The sequence below is a fragment of the Atractosteus spatula genome, chromosome 9 (genome assembly GCF_055471065.1).
Source record: "Atractosteus spatula isolate fAtrSpa1 chromosome 9, fAtrSpa1.hap1, whole genome shotgun sequence".
NCBI classification, from domain to species: Eukaryota; Metazoa; Chordata; class Actinopteri; order Semionotiformes; family Lepisosteidae; genus Atractosteus; species Atractosteus spatula.
The window spans coordinates 17,103,075-17,125,570 of record NC_142714.1 but is presented as its reverse complement, the minus strand read 5'-3'; the positions used below and the strand labels follow the sequence as shown (position 1 = coordinate 17,125,570).

Sequence of the window (22,496 nt, the reverse complement as noted above, 5' to 3'; positions counted from 1 at the left end):
GGAGACTATCCATCCCATCTAAAAGTAATCCATGTTGTTAAACAGGCCTAGGGTATCATGCCTCCAATGTGTTAATTATGTTGTAGGAATCAATCCTTGTCAATAATGTTGTCTACAGGTAAGTGTTGTACTGTATTTTTCATTTTGGAGTTTAAGGCAAATGATGAAGGCCTTAGAGTTCTTTCATAATTGGTAATAAAAGAAGAGGACAAATAATCATCTGTTTACTATACTATTTTTGTACCTCTTAATATAGCAACTGAACAGTCAGTGAAAGGGGAAGAAAATCAAAGCACAGAAAGAGTGAAGCATTAGACCATGTTAGTGTATAAAGTGTAGCTAAAATGCTAAAACACTAGAAAAGAAATACAATAGCTGTTGTTCAAACTGCATAAAAGGGGTTGTTTTCCTGAACTCATTTGTTCTCCATTTCTCACTCCTGTGTGTGTACAGTATGTACAGTGGAAAGTCAGGTATTTATTTCTAATCATCACATTATGCTGATGGCTTACAGAAATCACTGGTTTTAGCTAGAATTCTAGTTAGCTTGATCATAAAAGCTGTCAGTAGATTTTATTTCTTTTTTCTAAAATAAGAACCATAATTAATTGCATTTATATTGTACTTTTTTATCCCAAAGGAGTATTTTTCATATACAAAGGAATCACTTAATTCACCGCTAAAGAGTAGCCCAGGGCTGGCTGATGTGTAGCAGCCATTACTGTATGTACAGTATGAGATTGTCTATCCTGGACCCGGAGGGCCTGTATGTTTGTAGTGTAGGTTTTCATTCCAGCTGTTATCAAACTCATTCAGTTGATTACTGGCTTAATGGGCCCAATTTACCAGCTTCTTCCAACTCTTCAGGAGCTGGTGGTTTGAAGGAGAAAACCTTTTAGACCTCAGACCTCACACCTCTAGACCTCAAACACTGGTTCACTAGGATCAGGTTTTCCTACCCTTGACAAAGAAGATCAGGTAGATATGAAATTGCTTTACTGGTTAAATTAGATGAGACCTTTTAAGTACTTTTAAGTAGGACAGACCGTGTCACTCCAGAAAATAATTCACCCACTACACAATTATTAGTGTTATACTGTATGTTGTAAGAAGTGGATTTGTAGACAACCGAGTGTCTACACCTTCGAAGTTGAAATATCACTAGTCTTAATTGATGACAGCACGCACAAAGAGCCTTCAATTCAAATGGTATGAAATACAAAAACACTTTCAGTATTGTTTGGAAAAATCAGAATGAAAGTAGATGCTATATGCCCTGAAGATATTATGAAACATTTGATATCATTTAGTAGAATAAATAATGCACAATAGGCAGTAGTGAGTTAAAAAACAACACTTTTATTGATTTATCAAAGTCACTGTTTTAGGCAGATCAGTAATAATTTTAACATATTTTGCCAAAGTACATGCATTCATCCAGCTTTGTTTTGTAGTCTAAAACTTAAAAAATAAGTTCCTGTTCCTGTATCTTTCCCTACTACTGGAGCATAGTAAATCAATCAGCAAAAGAACACCAGAACACAGAATTTACATTTTCGTGATTAGATGAATTATTTATATTCATGTATCATATATTTTTTATTTTGGTTAAAAATGAAAATGACAGGCAAATGACAATTTTAACCAGTATCTTAATCTCCCTACTAGTGAATATACATATATTTGTATTTCAAAAGTCCTATGTCATTATTTAAATGTCATTATTACATTTAAAATGTATATGAAATCATCTTAATTATATTATAAATACACATATGGATATGCATGTATTACCATGCTGTGCTTTAAAATGAATTTACATGCAATATAGTATCATAGAGTCAGGAAATTCCAGATAAACTGGTCTATCGGCTTCAAGAAGACATTTTGCCACGTTCTTTTTTTCCTCCATTGCTTGTGGAATCTACCTAAGTTGAGCAATCCTACATAATACTACATAAAGGAGGGGTTGTTGTGAACGAGCAAGCACCTTTATAGAAAATGAAACTAATTACAGTGCGTCTTGCACTCTTATGATCCTCATAAACGAAACTAATTTCTGTGTGAAGAAAGAAAAGCCTGAAGAATTTAAAAACCAATCAAAGGTACAGTAATCATTCCTTTAAAATTTGTCTTTCAGTCAATTATTTTAAATCAACAACGAAACAAATTCTATTGTTGCCAAAGAAGAAGGCAACAGTTCCCTTAAATACAAGAATCATAATTTCTCATTCTAAATGTGAGACTTATTTTTTTTAAGTAATGCAGCAGTGTTTCCACCTTCTACCATGATCTTATCAGAAAAAGTAAGGTGTGAGTGTAGTGAATATTGGAATGTGCAACTTCTGAGAAAAACAAAGTTACTGCTGCTGTATACAGTTGGTGCTGTCTGTGAACCTCTAGTAGGCACCCCTGGCTCTGGACCAGTCCTTCCAAACCAACACTGCAGCATAGTGATAAGGCAAAGATGCCACAGAACTCTTTCTAAGAGTAGTTCATAAGAGACTCTCTACATTTTCACCTTAATTCAATTGGTGAAATAAATCAGGGTAAGGTTAGGATTAGTCAGCAGGGGCTCTCATTGCTCTTGTTACACAATGGGACTCCTGTGACTTGCTGGACACCTGCATAGCTGCTGTGACATCAGCGAGAGACATGCCACTCATTGTCTCTTTAACAGGTGCAGGGAGCCTTTTCCAGAAACAGATGTCTTAAAAGAATTGGCAATTCCAATTTAGGTTGGTATAAGAATAAATATGTTAATCTTGTCATTTGCTCATCTTTACATATTAAGAAAAGTTTTAACAAGAATACTTATTCAAAATGGTCCAATATTAATTTATCAAAGGCAGAGTCAAAGTAAAGAAATGCCGAGCATAGGGCACTTGTATGTACAAATAATGTCTGGAAACTTTTTTGGGTACTGTAGACACACTCTTGAGTATGACCATGTTAGTTTTTCTGGCCATCTGTTTTGATGGAATTACGTACTTTTTACAAATATAGGTGACTCTGATAATCCTTTCCCTGTGCTTTTACTAGAGGATCGTAGCAGGTGTTGAACATAATGGACAAGTGCAGCCACCATCAGGAAAACCTTAGTGTGTTTTGTGAAAATGATAAAGAAGCCCTTTGCTCACAGTGTGTGGGATCTGAGAGTCACAGAGGACATACCATGATCTCAGCAGAAAAGGCAGTGCAAGTCTTCCACGTAAGTCAAGAGGGAGGTTTTCATTTCTTTTTCTTGATCACTTGCTTCACGCTACAGTAAATACACTACAGATTACCAGTAACATGGATAACAGCTATTTCTGCACTAGATTTTATATAGAATTAATAGCAAACTAACTGGAGAGTCAGCATAACTGCCAGCAGTTATGGTCTGGCTCTATCTGAAGAACATTGTAGGATTATGAGTTTTACTTTGAATAGAAAACATACAGTAATAATTTCCCAATACATTTCAGTATTTAACAAGAAAGAAATCTGCTTTCTTTTGATTTTAGGCTGAGATGCAGGCCAAGAAGAACCACTTGGAAACATTACGAGAGGATGCAAAGGTATTAACATGATGTTAGAAAGAAAATACAGCTCCTCTTTTTTTAAAGGAGGATCTGTAGGAAGAAAATCCCTCAGCCAACTTCCATTTCAATCACAAGAAACAAACACAAGACTCTATGCGGATGAACACATGTCCATCATAGTCTTACCCACCAGAAATCCTGGGTTGAATGAAGTCATCTGGATTGGTACTGTACCTTGGCCAAGAACAGAACAGCACTGCCTTTTGAATCAATGTTTCACATTCCTACCAGATTTGGTGTTTATTTTAACTTGCATATAGAAATCAATAAATCTGAATCAGGTTAATCAAATCTCATGTCTTCTCTGTTGCTACAAAATAGAACCAAGCTTCAAGCAGAGAGAAGAAGCTCACACAGCTCTTTGAGAGACTACAACAATTCCTCCTGCGGACCTCTATCCAGTTAGGGACAGAGCTGGAGGATGAGAGGAAGGTGAAGGCTCAGCTTATACAAAACAATATTGAGGTTGTCAATTCCATTTCCTGTGATGTTTCTGCCCAGATCCAAAGTTTGGAGGAAACGAAGAAAGAAAATAAAAATTGCCTGGACTTAAGGGTAAATGTTGTATGACAGTAATCTCTCAGCTTTAAACACAGTGCTACATACAGTATAGATGATGGACAAGCTTTATTAATGGTAATTGTGCAGTTATAGCTTTATTATAATAAGATATGGTTTATCCTTTCATGTGGAGCAGTGGCTCCTTGCATGGTCTTGGTGGGTTACAAAGTCTTCTGGACCTCATTAAAACTGAGCAACATTAACTAAATTGGCTAAATTCATTGAGATCAGCATTTTCGTTTGCCTCTGATCTAAGACACCTATAAAACCGGCAGAACTGGGGCTCCCAAAGAACAAGGGTAATGACTGCTGTATAAAAATATAGGAATTCTGCCCCAGGTTGCAGAATTAAGTTACTATGTCTATGAACACAACCATTTGAACAGGAGCAAGGTACTGTACCACTGAGATTATAAAGCTTCTAGTCGCTATTCTGAAGACCATGTTTAAAGACCATCAACCAATCAAAAATTGATATAATTCATTTGATACTACATTGTTTCTGTTGTTTTAATTACTTTATTTCCTTAATCACTTTATTGAAGTAGTGAACTGTGAACATGAGATCTGTTGTAGCATATACAGTATAATACAATAGTCAATTTTTCTTTCTTGATTTAATTTGTAGACCTTCAATGGAAAATTGGAAAGGTTAGTCTTTTTTCTTTTATTCCTGACCCTTTTTTAGTTCTGAAACTGTTTCATGCTTTTGTCAGAAGATGGTAGTGTTGCACTATTTTTAATCTATGTAGCCATGAACAGACCTGCCCACCACTGCATTTAGTCAATATTATTGAACTTTGATCAAATCTTATGTTATTTCTTTTTTCCTTATTCTGTGCTTCAGTGTGTTGTACTACTGGTATTATTTGTTTTTTATTGTTCACATAGCCTACAAAGCACAGAAATTCATATTCATCCCAATGCTGTCAGGTTTATTCAAAATTATCTGAGGTAGTGATAAATAGTTTAATTTGTTTTTAATTATTATAGCTTTAAAGAATGTTTAACCAGTCTCCCTGGACTTTTTTTATTCATTTCAGAAACAAGAAATTTGACTTTCCAAAACAAGAGGAAAGTCAGATGATAAATTCAGAGTTTTACTTGGGGAAGGTTGCTTACAGGCTCTGGAAACAGGCACAAGCTGCCAAGTTTACAGTTCATTCAGGTAAAATAGAAGTGTTTCATAAATATGAGGGAACTATTTTTGTCTTATATGTACTGTATGTCAATTCCTCATAACCACTGGCTTTGGAATTCAGGATTAATTTGAAGTATATTTGTACAAATATTTTTAATTAATGAAAAAAGTTAGAACTAATTTTATAATTAGCTCTCTCTTAATAAAAGGTTTATGGAAAAGGCGGATTTAAAGTTTATTATTTTAAAATTAGATGGAAAAGGATTAGCAGTCACCATGACCCTGAATTGGATAAGTGGTTATAGAAGGTGATGATGAGGTGAAATAAATATTTAAGTTTTCTCTCTATATATTTGGAATGGCGGAATGTGGAATGGAATAATGAAATTTTAAAAACTGTCAGATTATCGTAATCAATGATTAACCAAATTGTGCTCATTGATTTTGAAATGTTTAATGTGGTGGTTGAACATACTGTACACAAATGGAAGATTGCAACAAAAATTCAATTTATACTTGCCAAGTATGAAGAACAGCAGTTTTGTTGTAAGATGACTTTTTGACGGGATGGTTTTGTGATCATTCTTTAAATATGGGTGATATGTTGCAATAATCAATTGATTAGTTACATTGACAACATGGAGATTTTAGGAAGAGCTGGCCCCCTTCATTTGTGTTGTCTTGCTGTGCCATATCTTTCAATGCTCTCAGTATAGTATCTCTTTTACATTATGGGGTACCAAATACCCAGTGCTAGGTGTGTAAATACAAACCACTCAGCATGGAAGCACTTTTTTCTTCCAGTACTGAATAAATGCCAGGCTTGCGTGTTTAGGTCAAGTCATTCATTCTCCGAGCAGCTCTGGAGCTCAGCTGCCAAAAACTAGCCGGCTTTGCTCTGGCTCCATCTGCCTGAAGAACAGTTAAAAGTACGTTAAAAGTACAAGTCAATCGTCTTACAAAGTTAATAAGCTTTTCCAAGTGTAATGTGAAAATGCAGACCTGAACCATGGCTACATCCTCTGTTTCCCACAGTGACTGTTGCCCTGGATCCAGACACTGCTCACCCCGAGCTGACTCTCTTCGAGGAGCTCACGTGCGTCAGGTACCGCGGAAGAAGGCTCCGCATCCCAGACTTCCCATCCCGATTCGACCAGTGTCCCTGTGTCCTGGGGACTCCAGGTTTCAAGGATGGACGGCAGTACTGGGAAGTGAGAGTGTGGAGCAAAAAGGAATGGGATTTGGGAGTGGCGACAGAGTCGGCAAACCGGAAGGGAGAAGTCCGCCTGGATCCAGCCCACGGTTACTATACCATCATCTTGAGGGACGGGGGGAGGTATGCTGCCTGCGATTCCCCTCAGGTTCCCCTCAGGCCCCCTCGACAGCCCACAAAGATAGGCATCTTTCTGGATTATGACAGAGGCCGGCTGTGTTTCCTGGATGCTAATAACATGTATCCACTCTACACCTTTGAGCACAGGTTCACCGAAACACTCTTCCCATTTTTCAGTCCTGGCATGGTTATTGATGGTCAAAATGTGGAGCCATTGAAAGTCTGCTGACTTAAGCAAGAAATAGCAAACTACAAACATTGAATCCTCGAGTTTTTTATTCATTTGTATTTAAGGTTTATTAATATGATCAATGATAAGGATAAGCATGTCATTTTTGCACAGTATTTGAATGTATTATGACTATTTGATCATTTTTTAATTTTCTTTTATTTTTGTATTTCTTTGGCTTCAAGTGACAATGTGTTCAAGAAAGACTATGATATACAATGGAATGTGATATGCTTTTTTAACATTTTGTAAGGCTGTACTCTAAGCATAGGAATAGAACATAAAACATCATCATATCAAAGTTACTTTAAAAAAATTAATTAAAATGTTATGATTCAAACCTTCTGTGAAACTAATACTTTTACTAATACTAATACTTTTTTACCCTGAATGAACATTATAACAAACAGTATTCTTATGCAGGGTAAAAGCTACATGGTGAAAGGACATCTGTAAATATACCTCAATTTAAATACTGTAGCTAGTACCCACAGTAATTGGGACCTGATTTTATAAAATACATACAGAGAGTCCATCTTATAAGTCGCCTTGATATTCATTATTTCACAGATATGTCATCATTCAATTAAAGAAACTAACTTCATTATAAATTGCACAGATCCTCTTTTACGTTGCTTTTCAAAGCACCAAAAAACAGTAACATGTTGGGCAGAAAGTGTTGTAGTGTGCCGTGACATCGCATCATCCTCCCTACTTGTTGGTAAGTTTTGAAGGGAACGCATTGCAAATGCACATATTTTATACTAATACATTTGTACAATCTTTGACCCATTACTGGGAAATCAAATGATGGTGCAAAGAAAAGTGCAGTTTTCTAGATGCAGCTTGTTAGTTTCTCTCTGTGAAAACAGACTTCCACCATCAAGCACATCAGATCCATTTAGAAGGTAAGAATAATAATATACTTGTTTGACTAATTCTGTTTAGTTTTTTTTTTAAGTACACAAGTGAAAACTGTATGTGTTCGGACCAAAATTCAAACTAACTGCATAAGGATGGGTGGAGCAGTGGCAATGTGGCTAAGGATCTGTGCCTGTGGTTGGAAGGTTGCCAGTTCAAATCCCACAGCCAGCAGAAGAATCCTACTCTGTTGGGCCCCTGAGCAAAGGCCCTTAACCGTAACTGTTTCAGGGGTGCTGTACAATGGCTGACCCTGTACTCTGACCCCAAGCTTCTCTCCCTGTCTGTGTGTCTCATGGAGAGCAAGCTGGGCTATGCAAAAAGACAAATTCCTAATGCATGAATTGTATATGGCTAATAAAGTGATCTTATAAGGGATATTAATTTCCCTTTGTATGTCGTTTCCATATAAGTTGCATTATTTATTAACCAACTTATAATGGGAGCCCATAGCTGAAGTCTATGAAGTCTATCATAACTAAAGTACAACTACAGTATACATGATTACTGCATGACATGGAAGTGGAGTTATTTGACCAGCAGGGGGAGGGCTTTCCCATAGAGCATAATATTGAAACATCTTGCCAGTGATTTGTATTTTCAGTGGTGTCAGAGGTGATGCCTTTTGCATGACGTTACACTAAGGCCCTGGCTGTACTGATGTACTGTAGGACTAACACCAAGTCAGGGGTACACATGAATTTAATTAAACTGCATAAGACCTATACCAGGTGGCTCAGTGGTGCTGGTGCTGGGTTCAGTTTCTACGGTGCTGGGGTGCGTGGTGTTTCTATGTTTTTCCCGTGTTTGCATGGGTTTCCTCCCACACTCCAAAGACATACTGTCCCACACTCCAAAGACATACTGGTAGGTTAATTGGCTTCTGGGAAAATTGGCCCTGGTGTGAGTGTGTGTGTATGTTTGTGTCTGTGACCCTGCGATGGACCTGTCCACAGTGTTTCCAGCCTTCCGCCTGTTGCGGATAGATGGATAGATGGGTGGATGGATAAACTACACCTATAGCTTAGCATAGTATTCAATGCACTTTTTATGCATGATAAAATTTATTTGTATGGATAATATTAGAAACAAACTGTTAGATGTTATATGAGTACAGTAATACAAAAGCCAGCTATAATTCACTAACATGCTTTGTAAGTTGGGAGCACATGACCAAAACCACTGGGTTTAATAAACCTGCATATAAATTTATAGCTTTTTCCTTTCCTTTTTCCTCCAAATTTCAAACATTTAAGTTCAGAACTGTGCTCGCAATCCCCCATATACTTGCTCTCATGATGTGTGGGGACAAAATAGCAATAATACTTAAAATATAGCAATTTAATCCAATATAGCATTATGCTCTGCACCATTACTGAATCAAATTAAACATTGGAGCACAAAACACAGAACACAGAACACAGAACACTCATGCATATGCACAGTTTTGCAATTAACCTTACCACACCAAATAATAAATTAAACTAATGACAGGGAAAGTATTTCTAAAGCTACAACCAGCAGTCATTCATACTGTGTTTAAATGTATACTATTCACCTCAGCTCAAACCTCTTTTCTTGGCCCTGACCAATGAAATCTCACAAAGTCCCTGGCACCAGCTGGGAAAGATACTGTATACTTTGAAGGGTTGCTCATAATAAGGGATAAGTATATCTAAAGGATTAGAGCCAACAACTCAATTTCATTGTTCTTCTTTCAATGAGTTTTTATTATTATTCTTAGCAATAGTACTTAGCATTGTTATAGTATTCAAATATAGCCATGGGTTTTATGCAAATAGTATTTCTTTAAAATATTTAATATCCTTTTCGTTCAAACTTAAATTGTTAATCTTCTGAGGAAACCGGACCAGTGGATTCACCTTATGTTACTTCATCCATGTTTTCATTAAAAGAAATAAAGATATTTGTTTCACAGTTTGTAGGTGTAGTAGGCCTGCAAAATGTTCATATCTAAAGTAAGCTGATTTCAGTGTACAGCAGTTGATTGGTGCACAGCTGTTGATTCAGCTGGTGTATTTTTAAATCTAGACACCTTTGGAATCCTGGTTCAAATATTAAATACAGTTTCTCTACGTGATTCAATAAAATTGATCTTAATGGGTATTATTAGAAATGAATTTAAATTTAAGATAAATAATTACACCCAAGAAATGGATGAGTTTGAAAATGTTCATTGAATAATTTAACGTATAGCGACATACATTTGAACACGATTGACTGATTGGCTGGCCATAGGACAAAGAAGCTGGAACACTGGGAAACCATGCAGACTGAGGAATTCACCATGGGGCAGCTGCTTTGCTGGAGGAATGCATGAAACAAAATAGAAAAAAGTGGAGTCTATGTAATTATATACTGTATATATACTGTGTAGATGTAAAGTGAACACAAAATGATGAGAATGATTATAGTGCTTGGTTATCATCAGCCCTTCCAAACTTCAGTAAAGAACTTCTAATATGTAGTATATAGATGAGCATTACCAGAAACCATCTAAAAATAGATTTTAAATTGATTGACATTTTATGATGCAGTGATTACATCAGATTACATAGTGTCAATTAAAAAACATATCATAGGAGCTGATTGCTTCTTTGACACAGATGACATGGGTATTTTTTTTTAAATGAAGAACATTGCTTTTCCTTAGCTACAGTATGCACTTTAGGACAATGTTCAAATAATTACACGCTTTATAGCTGCAGTGCTTACACATTACCAAAACAAAGCACAGACTGGAATGAATGACCACCATAAAACCATAAAGCAACTGCGATTATGACTGAAACGATTTTAGTGTGTCTGGAATAGAACAAAATACATTGTGTTTGAATAAGTCAAATAGCTCCCTTGACCACTCAGCTATTACTCTTCTTGATTTGTGGGTTGTGGTGGACAAATTTGGAGAGGGAGAGAATTTCTCCCATCGTCATTTGGACCAAAATGGAAGTAGGGATACAGGCGTTCAGTGAAACTGTCTCTAAAAGAGAAAATGCAGGAGCCATCCACTGCATTGTAGAAGGACACTTCTCCTTTTTCATAATCCAGGAAAATGCCAATCTTCCTGGGCCATCTTACAACCTGGGGGTATAGTGTCTGTGAAGTACAGGTGCAGTAATCTGTCCCATCTCGCAACATTATGGCCCAGTAACCACTTATAGGTCCCAGGCTGATGTTTCCCTTCCTGATTACTGACTCTTTTGCTACACCAAGGTCCCAGTGGATCTTCTCCCCGACTTCTACTTCCCAGTAGTGTTTCCCTGAGCTGTATCCCTGGGCCGCCAGGGCACAAAGACAGCTGTTGTAGCGCCCTGGGTTGTCAGGAAGGTCTTGTCTTTCTGCAGTGTGCTCTAACCTAGTGCCATCCGCAGACACAATCAAATTTGGATGAACAGTGTTGGGATCAAAAGTAAGATGTTCTAGAAGAGACACAAAAATAGAAATATTAGAAGAGCTTCTTAGTTTAATGCTACAGGCTTTATGTAATGCTAAGTTTCATATAATATATTATCCAGGAAAATGCCAATACTCACATGCTACTTTGCATACTACAGTATATGCCCCTTAAAATGTATTTAAATTCATATTCATCTTTGAATCATTTCCATGTCAGGAATGGATTGGGGGTATTACATGAGTCATGTTAGGGGTAAACATGGAAAAAAATAACTGATATTTCATGTATAGTATGTGTAAAAACTAAGCCCAAAGCAATACTGTTTTATCATTTGAGAAATAACATAAAAGATGTGCTAGCCAGAAATGTCAATTGCACAATTAAAGAAAGTTACCTGAAAATAACACAAGAAGGGCCAAGTGTACATTTTTCCAGGTAGAGTGTAAGGCAGTCCCCAGGTAGTTTGCTGAGTTTAAAGTTTTCTCTGAATCTATAATGTTTGAATACCTGAAAATCAAAACAAAATTATACATTTTTTCATCCTCCATTATATATACAATATTCATTATATGTATATATACATAAACTAGAGTTAGATTAACATAGTACTGTATGTTTAAAGAATAAAAAATCATATTTATTCATCAAAATGCACATTTTACAAAATAGTTACAAAATAACTTTTCAATACCTCTAGACAGGCAGAAAAATAGATCTCTTAACATTTTACCTTTTGCAAGTTTTCACAATTTTCTGATTAAAAAAGAAAAGAAAAATGTTAATATTTTCGCATTATTTTAAATTTAAAAGTCACAAATGAAGTTGCTATGTAGGTCTGGCAGTTTTATTTTAAAAAGCCTTGAAGATATACAGTAGATGCACGCATTTAAAACTGTTAAAAAAAAACGATTAGCCAGTTCTGGAATATACTGTACTTTCTACAGAATGCTAAGCCAACTATTTAGTGATAATTATTAACCAAAAATATTACGTGAGGAATCTGTTGTCACACATATGATGACACATCATCAAGAAACAGTTAATGATTGAGGAGAAAAGGGAAGGCATTTAGTACTAAAGGATATGTTTAGCTCTCTACAGAAAACAAGCTTTCATTACATTTAAAATATTGTATCTGGTTATGACTTTTCCAGTTTGTATACAGATTATTTAATGTCAATGAGCAATTAATATATAATATGTGCATTAGAGCCTAAAAACTCCTCATATTTAGAAAAGCAGTCTTCAATTTCACAGTTAACACTGCAACTTACAGCAAGAAAAGAGGCATTTTGTGACTCAGCTACCTCCACAGCACTCTGACCCTCCTTAGTAAGTAACTGTTTGTGTGACTCTAACTGTCTCATTTTGCTCTTCACATCAGCGGCTAACAGGGACTTCTCATGCATTACTCCAAGGAGCAGCGCTTGCTCTGTCAGTTTTAGGTGGTGATGCAGGCTGGCGAACAACATTTGGATTTGTCTTCTTCCTTTGTGTGCCTAGTCATGCAGAGAAAAGAGAATCTGCATCAAGTTGTAAAGACTAAACATGTACTGTAGATGCAAGAATTTCTAAAGCCCATAAAATACAGTAGTACAGTATACAGCAAGGTTTTCAAACTGCTTCAAAACTAAAATGATTTGAAAAGGCAGTGACAATCTTTAGTGTTTTAAGTATTTCTAAACACTGTTAGTAACAAATTCATGAGTCCCTCATCTACTACTAGTCCATTTGTTTATTGATAACTCTTTTTACTATTATCAAAAAAAGTCACTAATACATACTTTTGTATTTTCTAAGAAATTGGCATATTTCTTACTAATAGAGGAAATCATAAAGTTCATTTTATTATTACCTGTATTTGCAGCAGATGTGACTCCATGGATTTCAGCACTCTGTTGTAGTTGTTAACTTTATCCTGGACGTCTTCCTATTAAAGAGAACCCAGACTAATAAGAAAAAAAGACTACTTTATATACAGTAGCATTGAAAATTATACTTCCCACTTTTTAGCTCTTTTAAGAGTATCTTAATTTAAGCCAAGCTTGCTACACAGCAGCAGTGCAGAGAGGTGGAGTGGCCTCTGGACTAGAGGGTCACAGATTGAAATCAAGTAAGATGTTGCTGTTGTGCCCTTGAGCAAAGCAATTTACTTAGGTTGCTCCAGTAAAGGCCATATGTATAATTATTGTAGGTGTTCTTCAGTATGTTGCTGTGAATAAACCAATATTCTCAGTTGGCCTATTTGATTACAGAAAAGATAGAATTAAGAAAAATAAGTAGACTCCTTAATTTTCTTTACTTTCATAGCTATACTGCATCATCTTAAAGAAGAAATATGAGATATACAGAAACAGACTTGGTATAAGGTACAATAGATACAAATATGGTGCACTTGAGTTGCACTGATACAAGAGATTATAGCTCAATTAAATGAAATAAACATTTAACAAGATATTTTTGCTTAAGAACAAACAAAAAATGTTTTCTTTGTTCTTGGGCAAATGAAACAAAAGAAAAGGTTTTCTTTGACAGTTCTGTGACAGAAACATAAATACATTTTTATTCATTTGTGAATTTAGCCCTTTAACTGTGTTCAAGAAGTAACGTACTGTACATGTACTAAGTACTGGAAAAATGTCTTTGATCTATCGCCAGAAATTGTCATTTGGTTGAAGTCAGAAGACTGGTGAAATGTTCATGAAACCATAAGATCAAATAGGTTAACAAATATATTTGCATACAGCTGGGCAAAACAGGATTTCAATCGCTACTGTTACAGTACCTTAAACGCTTCCAGAGCTTCCTCTGCTGGGATAATCCTGTGCCCTGCATGCTCTTCACCTGACACACACTTAACGCAAAGTAACTGGAAACAACTGTGGCAGAAGAGTTTCAGTTTTCCTTCATGGCGAGTACACTCAGGAAGCTCAAACAATTTTTCTGCAACTAGTTTCTCTTGCACATATATTCCCACAATCCTCTGTAACAGGCTGTCATTTCTCCAGCTATCAGAGATGGAACAGTGATGACAGTCCGGACACAGGACTCCCTCTGGGGTTCGTGTCATTTGACTGAGGCAAAGCCTGCAGAAGCTATGTCCACACATCAATGTCACTGGGTCATGGAATAGTTTCCGACAACCTTTGCAGGATAATTCCAAAACTAGTTGAGATTCAAAACTTTCCATTGCTGAGTACACCTGAGCACCCTTCACGAATGTACTTTCTGATCAGTAGCTAACAGATCCCTCCTTCCACCACACCCTGCTTTCTGGGTTAATTAGCATATTTGTTGCACCTGTTTTAAAACCTGAAATACTGGAATGACTCATATGAGCATAAAAAGAAATTTAAGTTTCCCTCATACACAGTATTTAGTAGCAGTTTTACTTGTATCATCATTTTAAACTCCTAGGAGATAATTGTAAATAATCCAAGGAGAATGCATTCATGGCTGAACAATGTCTTATTAAGGACAACAAAACCTTAAAAAAGTAATTGCATTGAAGTAAACAGAATAAATAATGGTTGAGTATAATTTTCAGGAATCCTCTTATGCATTGGTTAACAGAAGGCAACACTGTTAGCTAGAGTTAGAAGAAGCATTGAAAATCATTAGCACAATCACCCTGGTCTGTTTGTGTAGTCATCAGAATCAAAAACCAAAGAAAGTCAGCTCTGTGTTATTTTGACAGCAAATAACATTCAGTTAAAACCACAATGCAAGAATATTCTTCCCAAAAAGCAGGCCTTTGAAGCAGAAAAATATTTTTAAACCTGTGTGGGTAATGCTGTCTGTTTGTGTTGGTGGACAATGGATACCTTATAAAATATATGGTTTTAGGCACTGGTAGATATTGGTTATTGTGTTATACAGTATGGTGTACAGCACAAAACGCTGCTTTACACAAATCCTTGCATATTATTACTAGCAATTTACTCAGTTCAGAAACCTACATAGTATGAGAAAAGGAAAAAAGCACACTGTCCATAGCTCTATGCACATCTTTTCTAGCACTCTGCATTTTGGTCTGATCAGATATAGATGTCTCTCACATTCTTGGCCTCCTACAACCAGGGAACAAAGTAACTTTCTCATCTCTTTTTGAACAAGCAGCTCTTTGCCATGATGTCTGCTCTTTTCCAGTTCTCCTGATGTTGTCATTTCTCAGCCTGGTGTTGTTAAATAAGATACTCTTTCCAGGTCACTGCAGCTTCTTCCTCTGCACACCACAGAAATCCTATCTCTAGTGATCGTGTTTTCTATCGCTTGCACCATATGTGCTTCTCATTTCACTCCTTTCTGCATCAGTGTTCTTATAAAACATCACATATCTTAAATGACTTGATCATACAATGCTCATACCTGCATCATCTGCGCTTCTCATTCACACTCTCCATTCAGATTTTGAGAAACCGCATATCCAAACCAACTTGATCAAGCAGAGTTCTCACTCCAGTAGCTCCATCACTGAAGAAATTTGTATCTGTGTTTTGGGGTTCCTTTCATTCTTTTTTGGGGGGGTGACAACACTGGCCATATGGCCAAGGCTGTCCTTTCCTCAGCCAGGACAGTTATTCCTTGACACCTACAGTAAGTACTTAGTACACTATTCCTTTATTTTCATCAGCTCCTTTCATTCTGCAGGAATTCACCAAGCTTCTTGTGCAATTAAAAAGAAGTTCAGGAGGAGGTCAATTGTAATCTCAAACTCCTGCTTTCTCACGTACTGTATACTGTAAATACTCACCTGCTGTCCATAACTCTTCATGCATCTTTTCTAGCACCTCTCATTCCACCCCATCTTCACCCTTGCAGCAAACTCCTTGGTTCATTCCTTGTAAGTGAGGGACATTGCGACACTTCTAGCCTTATGACCATGGCTGTCATACCAATCACTAATCTTCACTAAATTATTACATACAGTACACTATCACTTTGTATCTGTTGGTTCATTTTGTTGTAAGTCGAATTTGAACAAATTACTGAATATTTTTCAGTTTTCTGTAGCGATTGATTTTCTACGGGTAAGGACCACATGACACTGTGCAGTGCAGTGTCAATAATAGCTGCATCCAGGAGCAAAATAGAAATGTCACCAATGGAAATTTATATATTTTAATTTAAATAATGAAAATGACCTTCAGAATTTTAAGTAAACACTTTTGAGATCCACGAAAATTCATTGTTTAACAATAAGCACCTTCCACCTGTTCCGTAATTAATGATGATCTTCCAGATTTTTTTCACTTGATGCATTCAAGCAACATTTAAGCAATAAAGCTAATAAAAAGGGACAGGAGAGGACAGCATTCAAATACATCACAAATTAACAAAGGCATTGACAAAGTCAATACAATGAATGTCTTCAATCCATCAACCTCAGAACATTCTGCAAATGGAAACTAAAGGAAATACCAACAATAGGAGACATTTCTTTACATAAAGTCTAGTGGGAGTCTAGACCAAGCTGCCCCACTATGATGTTAAAGCTGAGAGTCTTCCATCTTTCAAGAAATGGCTTAATGAGATCCTTGGATCAGAAATTAAAAGTGGCAATCTGTATTTTTGCTTTATATTAAACTTTTCATCATCAAATCTGAATTAAGTAATTTTGACAAAAACAAAATTACTCTCCACCTCAGGAGAGAACTGTGCTACTAAAAAAACAAAATAGAGAGATGAGCTGAATGACTCATTTGTAACCTTATACTCTGATGTATATTGTAAATTATTTTACACTTAATAATTAACCGTTCAGAGATAAGAATGGTAATTATTTTTTCATAAAACAAGTTCCAAGATTTAGGGAGAAGGAAACTTTGCTACCTTTATAATACATCAGACAAAAAATGTTTACAATTGCCTTTCATCTTTCATGTGGTTACTTATTTTAAAAATAATAACTTTGTAATTAAACAATCTTGCTAGCACCTCAGATAAAAGTGTGGTGTTCCCTAATGAATGCAAACAGCAACAGCTAACTAATCTTCAGTTTCCTGTGTTTTTAAAGTGTGAATAACCATTGGCTCTGTATTCCCAATCCCTATATTTCCAGTTGGTGTGAAATAAGGGTAAAGCCTTTCAGTGAAAACAGTCTCAAAAGTATAGATGAGGGAAGAGTCTTCAGTGTTAATGAAAGACAGCTTCCCAACTTCATAGTCCAGCACTATTTTGATTCTCTTTGGTTTTGATGTCAAAACCAAGTTAACAGGGGGAGTGTCAAGAGCCTGATATTGCTTGCCATTTCTCAACCATATAGCCCAGTAGCCATTTTCTGGGCTAAGAACTATCTTCCCTTTCCTGTTGGCTGACTCTTGGGCTATACCTAAATCCCAGTCCGACCTGCATCCCACCTCCACCTCCCAGCTATGGGTCCCTGATGTGAAACCCTTGGCCCCAAGTACGCAGCAGCATCTGTCATAGTGCTTAGGGGAATCATCTTGGTCCCATTTAACCTCATGGTAAAACAGGCTCCTCAAATCCTCTGAAAGAGCCAGGGACTTATGAGCTGTGTTAGGGTCCAAGACCACCAGGTCTGCAGAAAAATGGAAAACAGAATATTAATGTTTTTAGAATCATATCTCCCAAACAATAAATTACAAGGTACTGTAAATGCAATTTGATAAGAAAAATAGAAATTGTACTCTGTAATCATGTAGTTTTATAAATTGTATATATTAAAGGGTATCCTTTGTGTCAGTAATTATTCGCAACGTTCAATAATTTTTTTACAAAATAAATTAATTGGTCAGTCAAGCTCACCAGTGTCAATGGCAGCCAGCATCTTATCCCAGACATCTGTGGAAAGTGAATTAAGGTGTTTTTCAACTTCTACATCATGGTTAGCTTTGTAAGTTCTTTTTCTTGTGGCATCCACCCTGTAACATAAAGAGGCTATTCAAACCCAACTCTCAGTTTTATAAAGCATAAAGCTTGGTCTAGAAGCAGAAAATGTATGAGGTAAGTCCAATTCATCCTTTTTGAATATTAATTGTAAATTCGGAATTAAACAGCCATCTTCTTATTAATCTCTTTGATCTACAATGCAGGCATTCCATGATTTTAAATGACAATGAGCAACAAATTAAACTTCCACAACATCTGTGAGTTATTACTCAGTATCTAATACAGTCGACTTGCAACTTACTGTATTTACTCTCAATTTACGCAGTCGAAGATTTTGGCGGTTGACTCCAGAAAATAAAAAAAACTGCTCTGAAATATTCATCAAGCACGCCTATGAGAGCAAGTTAGTGAGCCTATTCTCATCTTATATACTTGTATTTACTGTTTTTACAGATATTTATTACCTTGTATTACTGTAAGAGATTAGTAGAGGGGTTTTATCAGGGTTATAGGGTAAAATTTGACTATATGCTAATTTGGGTTTACACACTTACACACTACTCAAAATCCCTAATCCCATCATAAATTATGAGTTGACTGTATATCGCATTCTTGTTAGAAAACATATTGGTATTGGTAGATTTTTGTGAAACACTCCAAAATGTAGTGCTCACAATTCTATAAATCTTTAACATTGGTGTCAAATAAAATCTTACCTTTTCCAGGATTCTTGCAATCTCTACAGAAAAGAAATAAATACAATTAGCTGTATGGATCATTTAACTCTAGTTTTATTCATATCTAAGCAATGATTTTCATAGTTTTAAGACAAACAACTTCTCTCTTATTTTTAATTGTTTTATGTAGCATTTGAATATGAACATTTAATGTTTCTAACATGTTCAAATAGAAGAATATACCAGAAGCGATATCACCCTGCAACTCACAACTGGCAACCAACTAAGCGGATATGAGCCTGGTCAGTACTTGGATAGGAGACCTCCTGGGAAAATAAAGGTTGCTGCTGGAAGAGGTGTTAGTAGGGCTAGCAGGGGGTACTCACCCTGCAGTCTTGTGTGTTGTAACGCCCCAGTATAGTGACAGGGATACTATACTGTAAAAAGACACCGTCCTACAGATGAGACGTAAAACCGTGGTCCTGACCACATGGTCATTAAAAATCCTTGGGTGTTTCTCGAAAAGTGTGTTTACCCTGGCATCCTGGCCAAATTTCCTCCTGGCCTTTCCCAATCATGGCCTCCTAATAATCCCCATCTCTGAACTGATTTCATCACTCTGTTCTCCTCCCCACTGAAAGCTGATGTGTGGTGAGCATTCTGGCGCACTATGGCTGCCATCGCATCATCCAGGTTGATGCTGCACATTGGTGGTGGTGGAGGGGATCCCAATAACCTTTAAAGCACTTTGAGTGGAGAGTCCAGAAAAAGGGCTATATAAGTGTAAGCAATTATTATTACTATTATTATTATTATTAAGAACGTTTGATGAACTCAACACCAATTCATCACATCGACAGACAGTTCAAAGTAAAAAAGGAAACATCTGTCGATGTTTGGATGGTTCTGCTTTCCAGAATGACTGATTATTTCAATTCAATAATTCTGAATAGTGTTTCTTACTAGATTGAATGACTCAATAAAGAGCAGATGAGTCTTCAGGCTAGTCTTACCCTGAGCATGAGGCCATGTCCCTTCTCCTCCAAATCTTCCTCCACTTCAGTCAAGCTGCTCGTGAGGATGGCCAGGCCCTCTTTCACTGAATCTATCTCCTTCTCTATCTCCTGCTGCTGCGCCTCCTCCTCCTTCCTCACACAGTCTAGCACACGTTGCTCTTCCTCACGCAAAAACTGCCTAGTCGCTTCCACCATTCGCTGCAGTTGAGCCCCAGTCACATCGGCCTGCTCCTGCAGCAAGATCAACAATCGTCCATGTCATCAGTTCAAACTTGTAAGCAAGATCTCTTGTGGTTTGCATCATCTGCTCCTTCATCAAACTACATTGTTGCTTCTGCATGGATTACTTTATACTAATCTATTTATAGCCATGCTGAAAAGAGAAGAAAGAAAACACAATGTTTCGTCTGTGGAGCTTTCTTCAGGTGTAAGCAGGATAATCTGAAAAAATGGTAGAAAGCATTAGTTTTCTAGAAAATTGTAGTAGAAGTTTCTGAGTGCTACACTGGGTGGTATCAGAGTCACAAGAAAAAGTATTAAATTTCAGGCGAAATCCTTTAGGAATGATATTATGTCGACGACATCTGTGAAGGAATAGGAGGTGGTTAGAAAGCCTGGTCTTGGAACAGATTGCTGTGAAGAGACGGAAAGCTAGTTTAGTAAGTGACCCTGCTCACACCTGAAGAAGGCTCCACAGCTGAAACGTTGTGTTTTCTTTCTTCTCTTTTCAGCATGGAATAAACCTATTACTTGTTCCTTTGCAGCCTACACATGCTGACACAGCTACCCACCTGAACTATTTTTAGCCATTACAGCCAGTGTAGCTTTGATAAAATTCCTTAAAGGATGAAAGCAAGGAAATGACTGTTACATATTGTAGCATTTAGTGCATAACGTTACCACACTAGTCTTCTGAGCCCTGTGTAGCACTAACAACATACTTTTTACCCCTTATCTCAATGAATTCTGCAATGTAATGAATTCAGTGAGAGCACTGGTTACTTACAGTAAGACTTCAAGCAATACCGATAAAGATAGATGGAGAAGAAAATAGGATTCTCTACTCTAGGAAAAGAAAAATCTCTTTAACAGGTTAGGAAATCTTGAATTATGTTGAGAGGGGATTAGAGGAAAACTCAATGAAATTTACTAGTACACTGCACATTCACTTAACAAAAAACTTTCCATAAATTCATAATGAATATTCAATTTTAAAAGTAGATACATGGATCTGAAAATTGTGTATTAGTTACTTCAAGCACTCTTTTAGTCTTAAAAGAGTCTTTTACCTCTATTCGCTTCAGTGAGAATTCATGCTTGGCTTTAGCCTTTTCACATTCATGTATTCTCTCTGTCATTTCATTCTGGTGGGAAAATAACATAAAAGTGTTATGAATAATAAACGTTTTGTGCTCATATTTTATTTCCTTTCTTTTAAAGTGCTGTACCCCTTGCCAAATTATGTAGACAAGATGTACAGTACAACAGAGAAATAGTACAGTAGGTTATTGTTTTTCTCAATAAATAAACGGTTTGCAATTTCATAAAGAGACATTTTTATGAAGGATGAGTGATAAACAATTACTGTAATCTTGTAGAACACAAGAATCCTTTCTGCACATCATCACTTGTGAAGAAATTAATATTCATGGCTGAAAACTCACAAGAACAATGTGTTGTTTTTGCAGAGTTTTATTTGTTGTATGAAACAGTGTATAGACCTTCTGAGTCATTCATAATAAAACAAAAAATAAAAAGAACTGCTCATTTGTTAGAAGATTTAATATTTGTTGTTCTTATAATTGTAATGCCAACAAACCATAAACAAAATGAAAAGAATTTGCCACATCAGAAACCATATTCCACATGACTGGAGCCAGCCTGTGATATTTAGTACAAACATGTAGACCAGAACAGACACTGCAGCTCCTTTGACTGTAAACTGTCTTACCATGAACTCCTCCAGCACGTTTTGTATAGGGATAACATGGTGGCTTGCATGCTGCTTGGAGAACTGGCAAATAAAACAGATGGCATCTTCCTCCTCTTTACAAAAAAACTGTAGCTCCTGGTGGTGTTTAAGGCAAACAGTGGTGCTAGCTCTCTCTTTCCGAAGCAGAGCAGACACACATGTCAATGTATGGTTGGACCTCAGTACACCTGAGCTAGGAGATTCCCCACAGTTTGCACAGACCCTACTGTCCTTGTTTTCCCAATGCTGGGCAATGCACTCCCGGCAGAAAATATGCCCACAATCCAGGGTGACGGGCTCAGTGAAGATGTCCTTGCAGATAGGACATTGCAGCTCTGCTACTAAACTGCTTACATAAGCTCCTGCAACCGCCATGAGTAAATGTGTAAAACTAAAAAATGCGAACGCACAGCACAGCAATACAGAGACTGGGTGCCGTCTTTCATGCACTCTCTGGAACAGGAAAAATAGGAAGTTAACCTTAAACCTGTTCTTCAACATTCCTAGTGGCCACGGAAGACAGTGTTGGAAACACCTACAGTACTACTGTCTACATGCTGCTGTTAAGCACATTGATGTCAGAGTCTCTTAAAGCAATATGAACAGTTACCTTTAATATCTTAACCCAGGAAAGATTCCTTACCTTAAACACTCTATAAATTAACACTAGCTGCTGCTAATGTTTCCACTGTTTTGTACTGTATGTACTGTAGTGGAATGCCTGGCTATTGTCAAGTTTGCCTTACTTTCTTTAATGTTTGTTGTGACCACATAAAGCACTAACAAAAT

The 22,496-nt window shown here is 36.7% G+C and overlaps 3 protein-coding genes across 4 annotated transcripts; 1 reads left to right on the top strand and 2 right to left on the bottom strand.

Moving 5' to 3' along the window:
- Positions 1 to 2,003: 2,003 nt before the first annotated feature.
- Positions 2,004 to 7,063, top strand: LOC148828310 (zinc-binding protein A33-like). 2 transcript variants are annotated; one of them, XM_088925346.1, is made up of 7 exons: positions 2,004 to 2,105; positions 3,043 to 3,211; positions 3,507 to 3,560; positions 3,906 to 4,139; positions 4,774 to 4,796; positions 5,189 to 5,313; positions 6,322 to 7,063. In XM_088925346.1, the coding sequence occupies exons 2-7, from the start codon at positions 3,068 to 3,070 to the stop codon at positions 6,846 to 6,848; spliced, it is 1,107 nt and encodes a 368-aa protein (XP_088781472.1). In that variant the 5' UTR covers positions 2,004 to 2,105; positions 3,043 to 3,067; the 3' UTR covers positions 6,849 to 7,063. The 2 variants fall into 2 exon arrangements, with proteins under 2 accessions (XP_088781472.1, XP_088781471.1); XM_088925345.1 differs by lacking the exon at positions 2,004 to 2,105 and adding an exon at positions 2,681 to 2,738.
- A 1,751-nt stretch (positions 7,064 to 8,814) lies between these two features.
- On the bottom strand, positions 8,815 to 14,405 carry LOC148828309 (zinc-binding protein A33-like). Its single transcript, XM_088925418.1, has 6 exons — positions 13,976 to 14,405; positions 13,046 to 13,120; positions 12,465 to 12,689; positions 11,921 to 11,943; positions 11,585 to 11,697; positions 8,815 to 11,212 (listed from the first exon to the last, which is right to left on the bottom strand). Exons 1-6 carry the CDS (start codon positions 14,378 to 14,380, stop codon positions 10,659 to 10,661), a joined length of 1,395 nt encoding a protein of 464 aa, XP_088781544.1. The 5' UTR covers positions 14,381 to 14,405; the 3' UTR covers positions 8,815 to 10,658.
- A 2,658-nt stretch (positions 14,406 to 17,063) lies between these two features.
- LOC148828308 (zinc-binding protein A33-like) lies at positions 17,064 to 22,082 on the bottom strand. The gene is made up of 6 exons (XM_088926010.1): positions 21,687 to 22,082; positions 21,025 to 21,099; positions 19,733 to 19,966; positions 18,759 to 18,781; positions 17,959 to 18,074; positions 17,064 to 17,731 (listed from the first exon to the last, which is right to left on the bottom strand). Exons 1-6 carry the CDS (start codon positions 22,080 to 22,082, stop codon positions 17,178 to 17,180), a joined length of 1,398 nt encoding a protein of 465 aa, XP_088782136.1. The 3' UTR covers positions 17,064 to 17,177.
- Between the last annotated feature and the right edge of the window lie 414 nt (positions 22,083 to 22,496).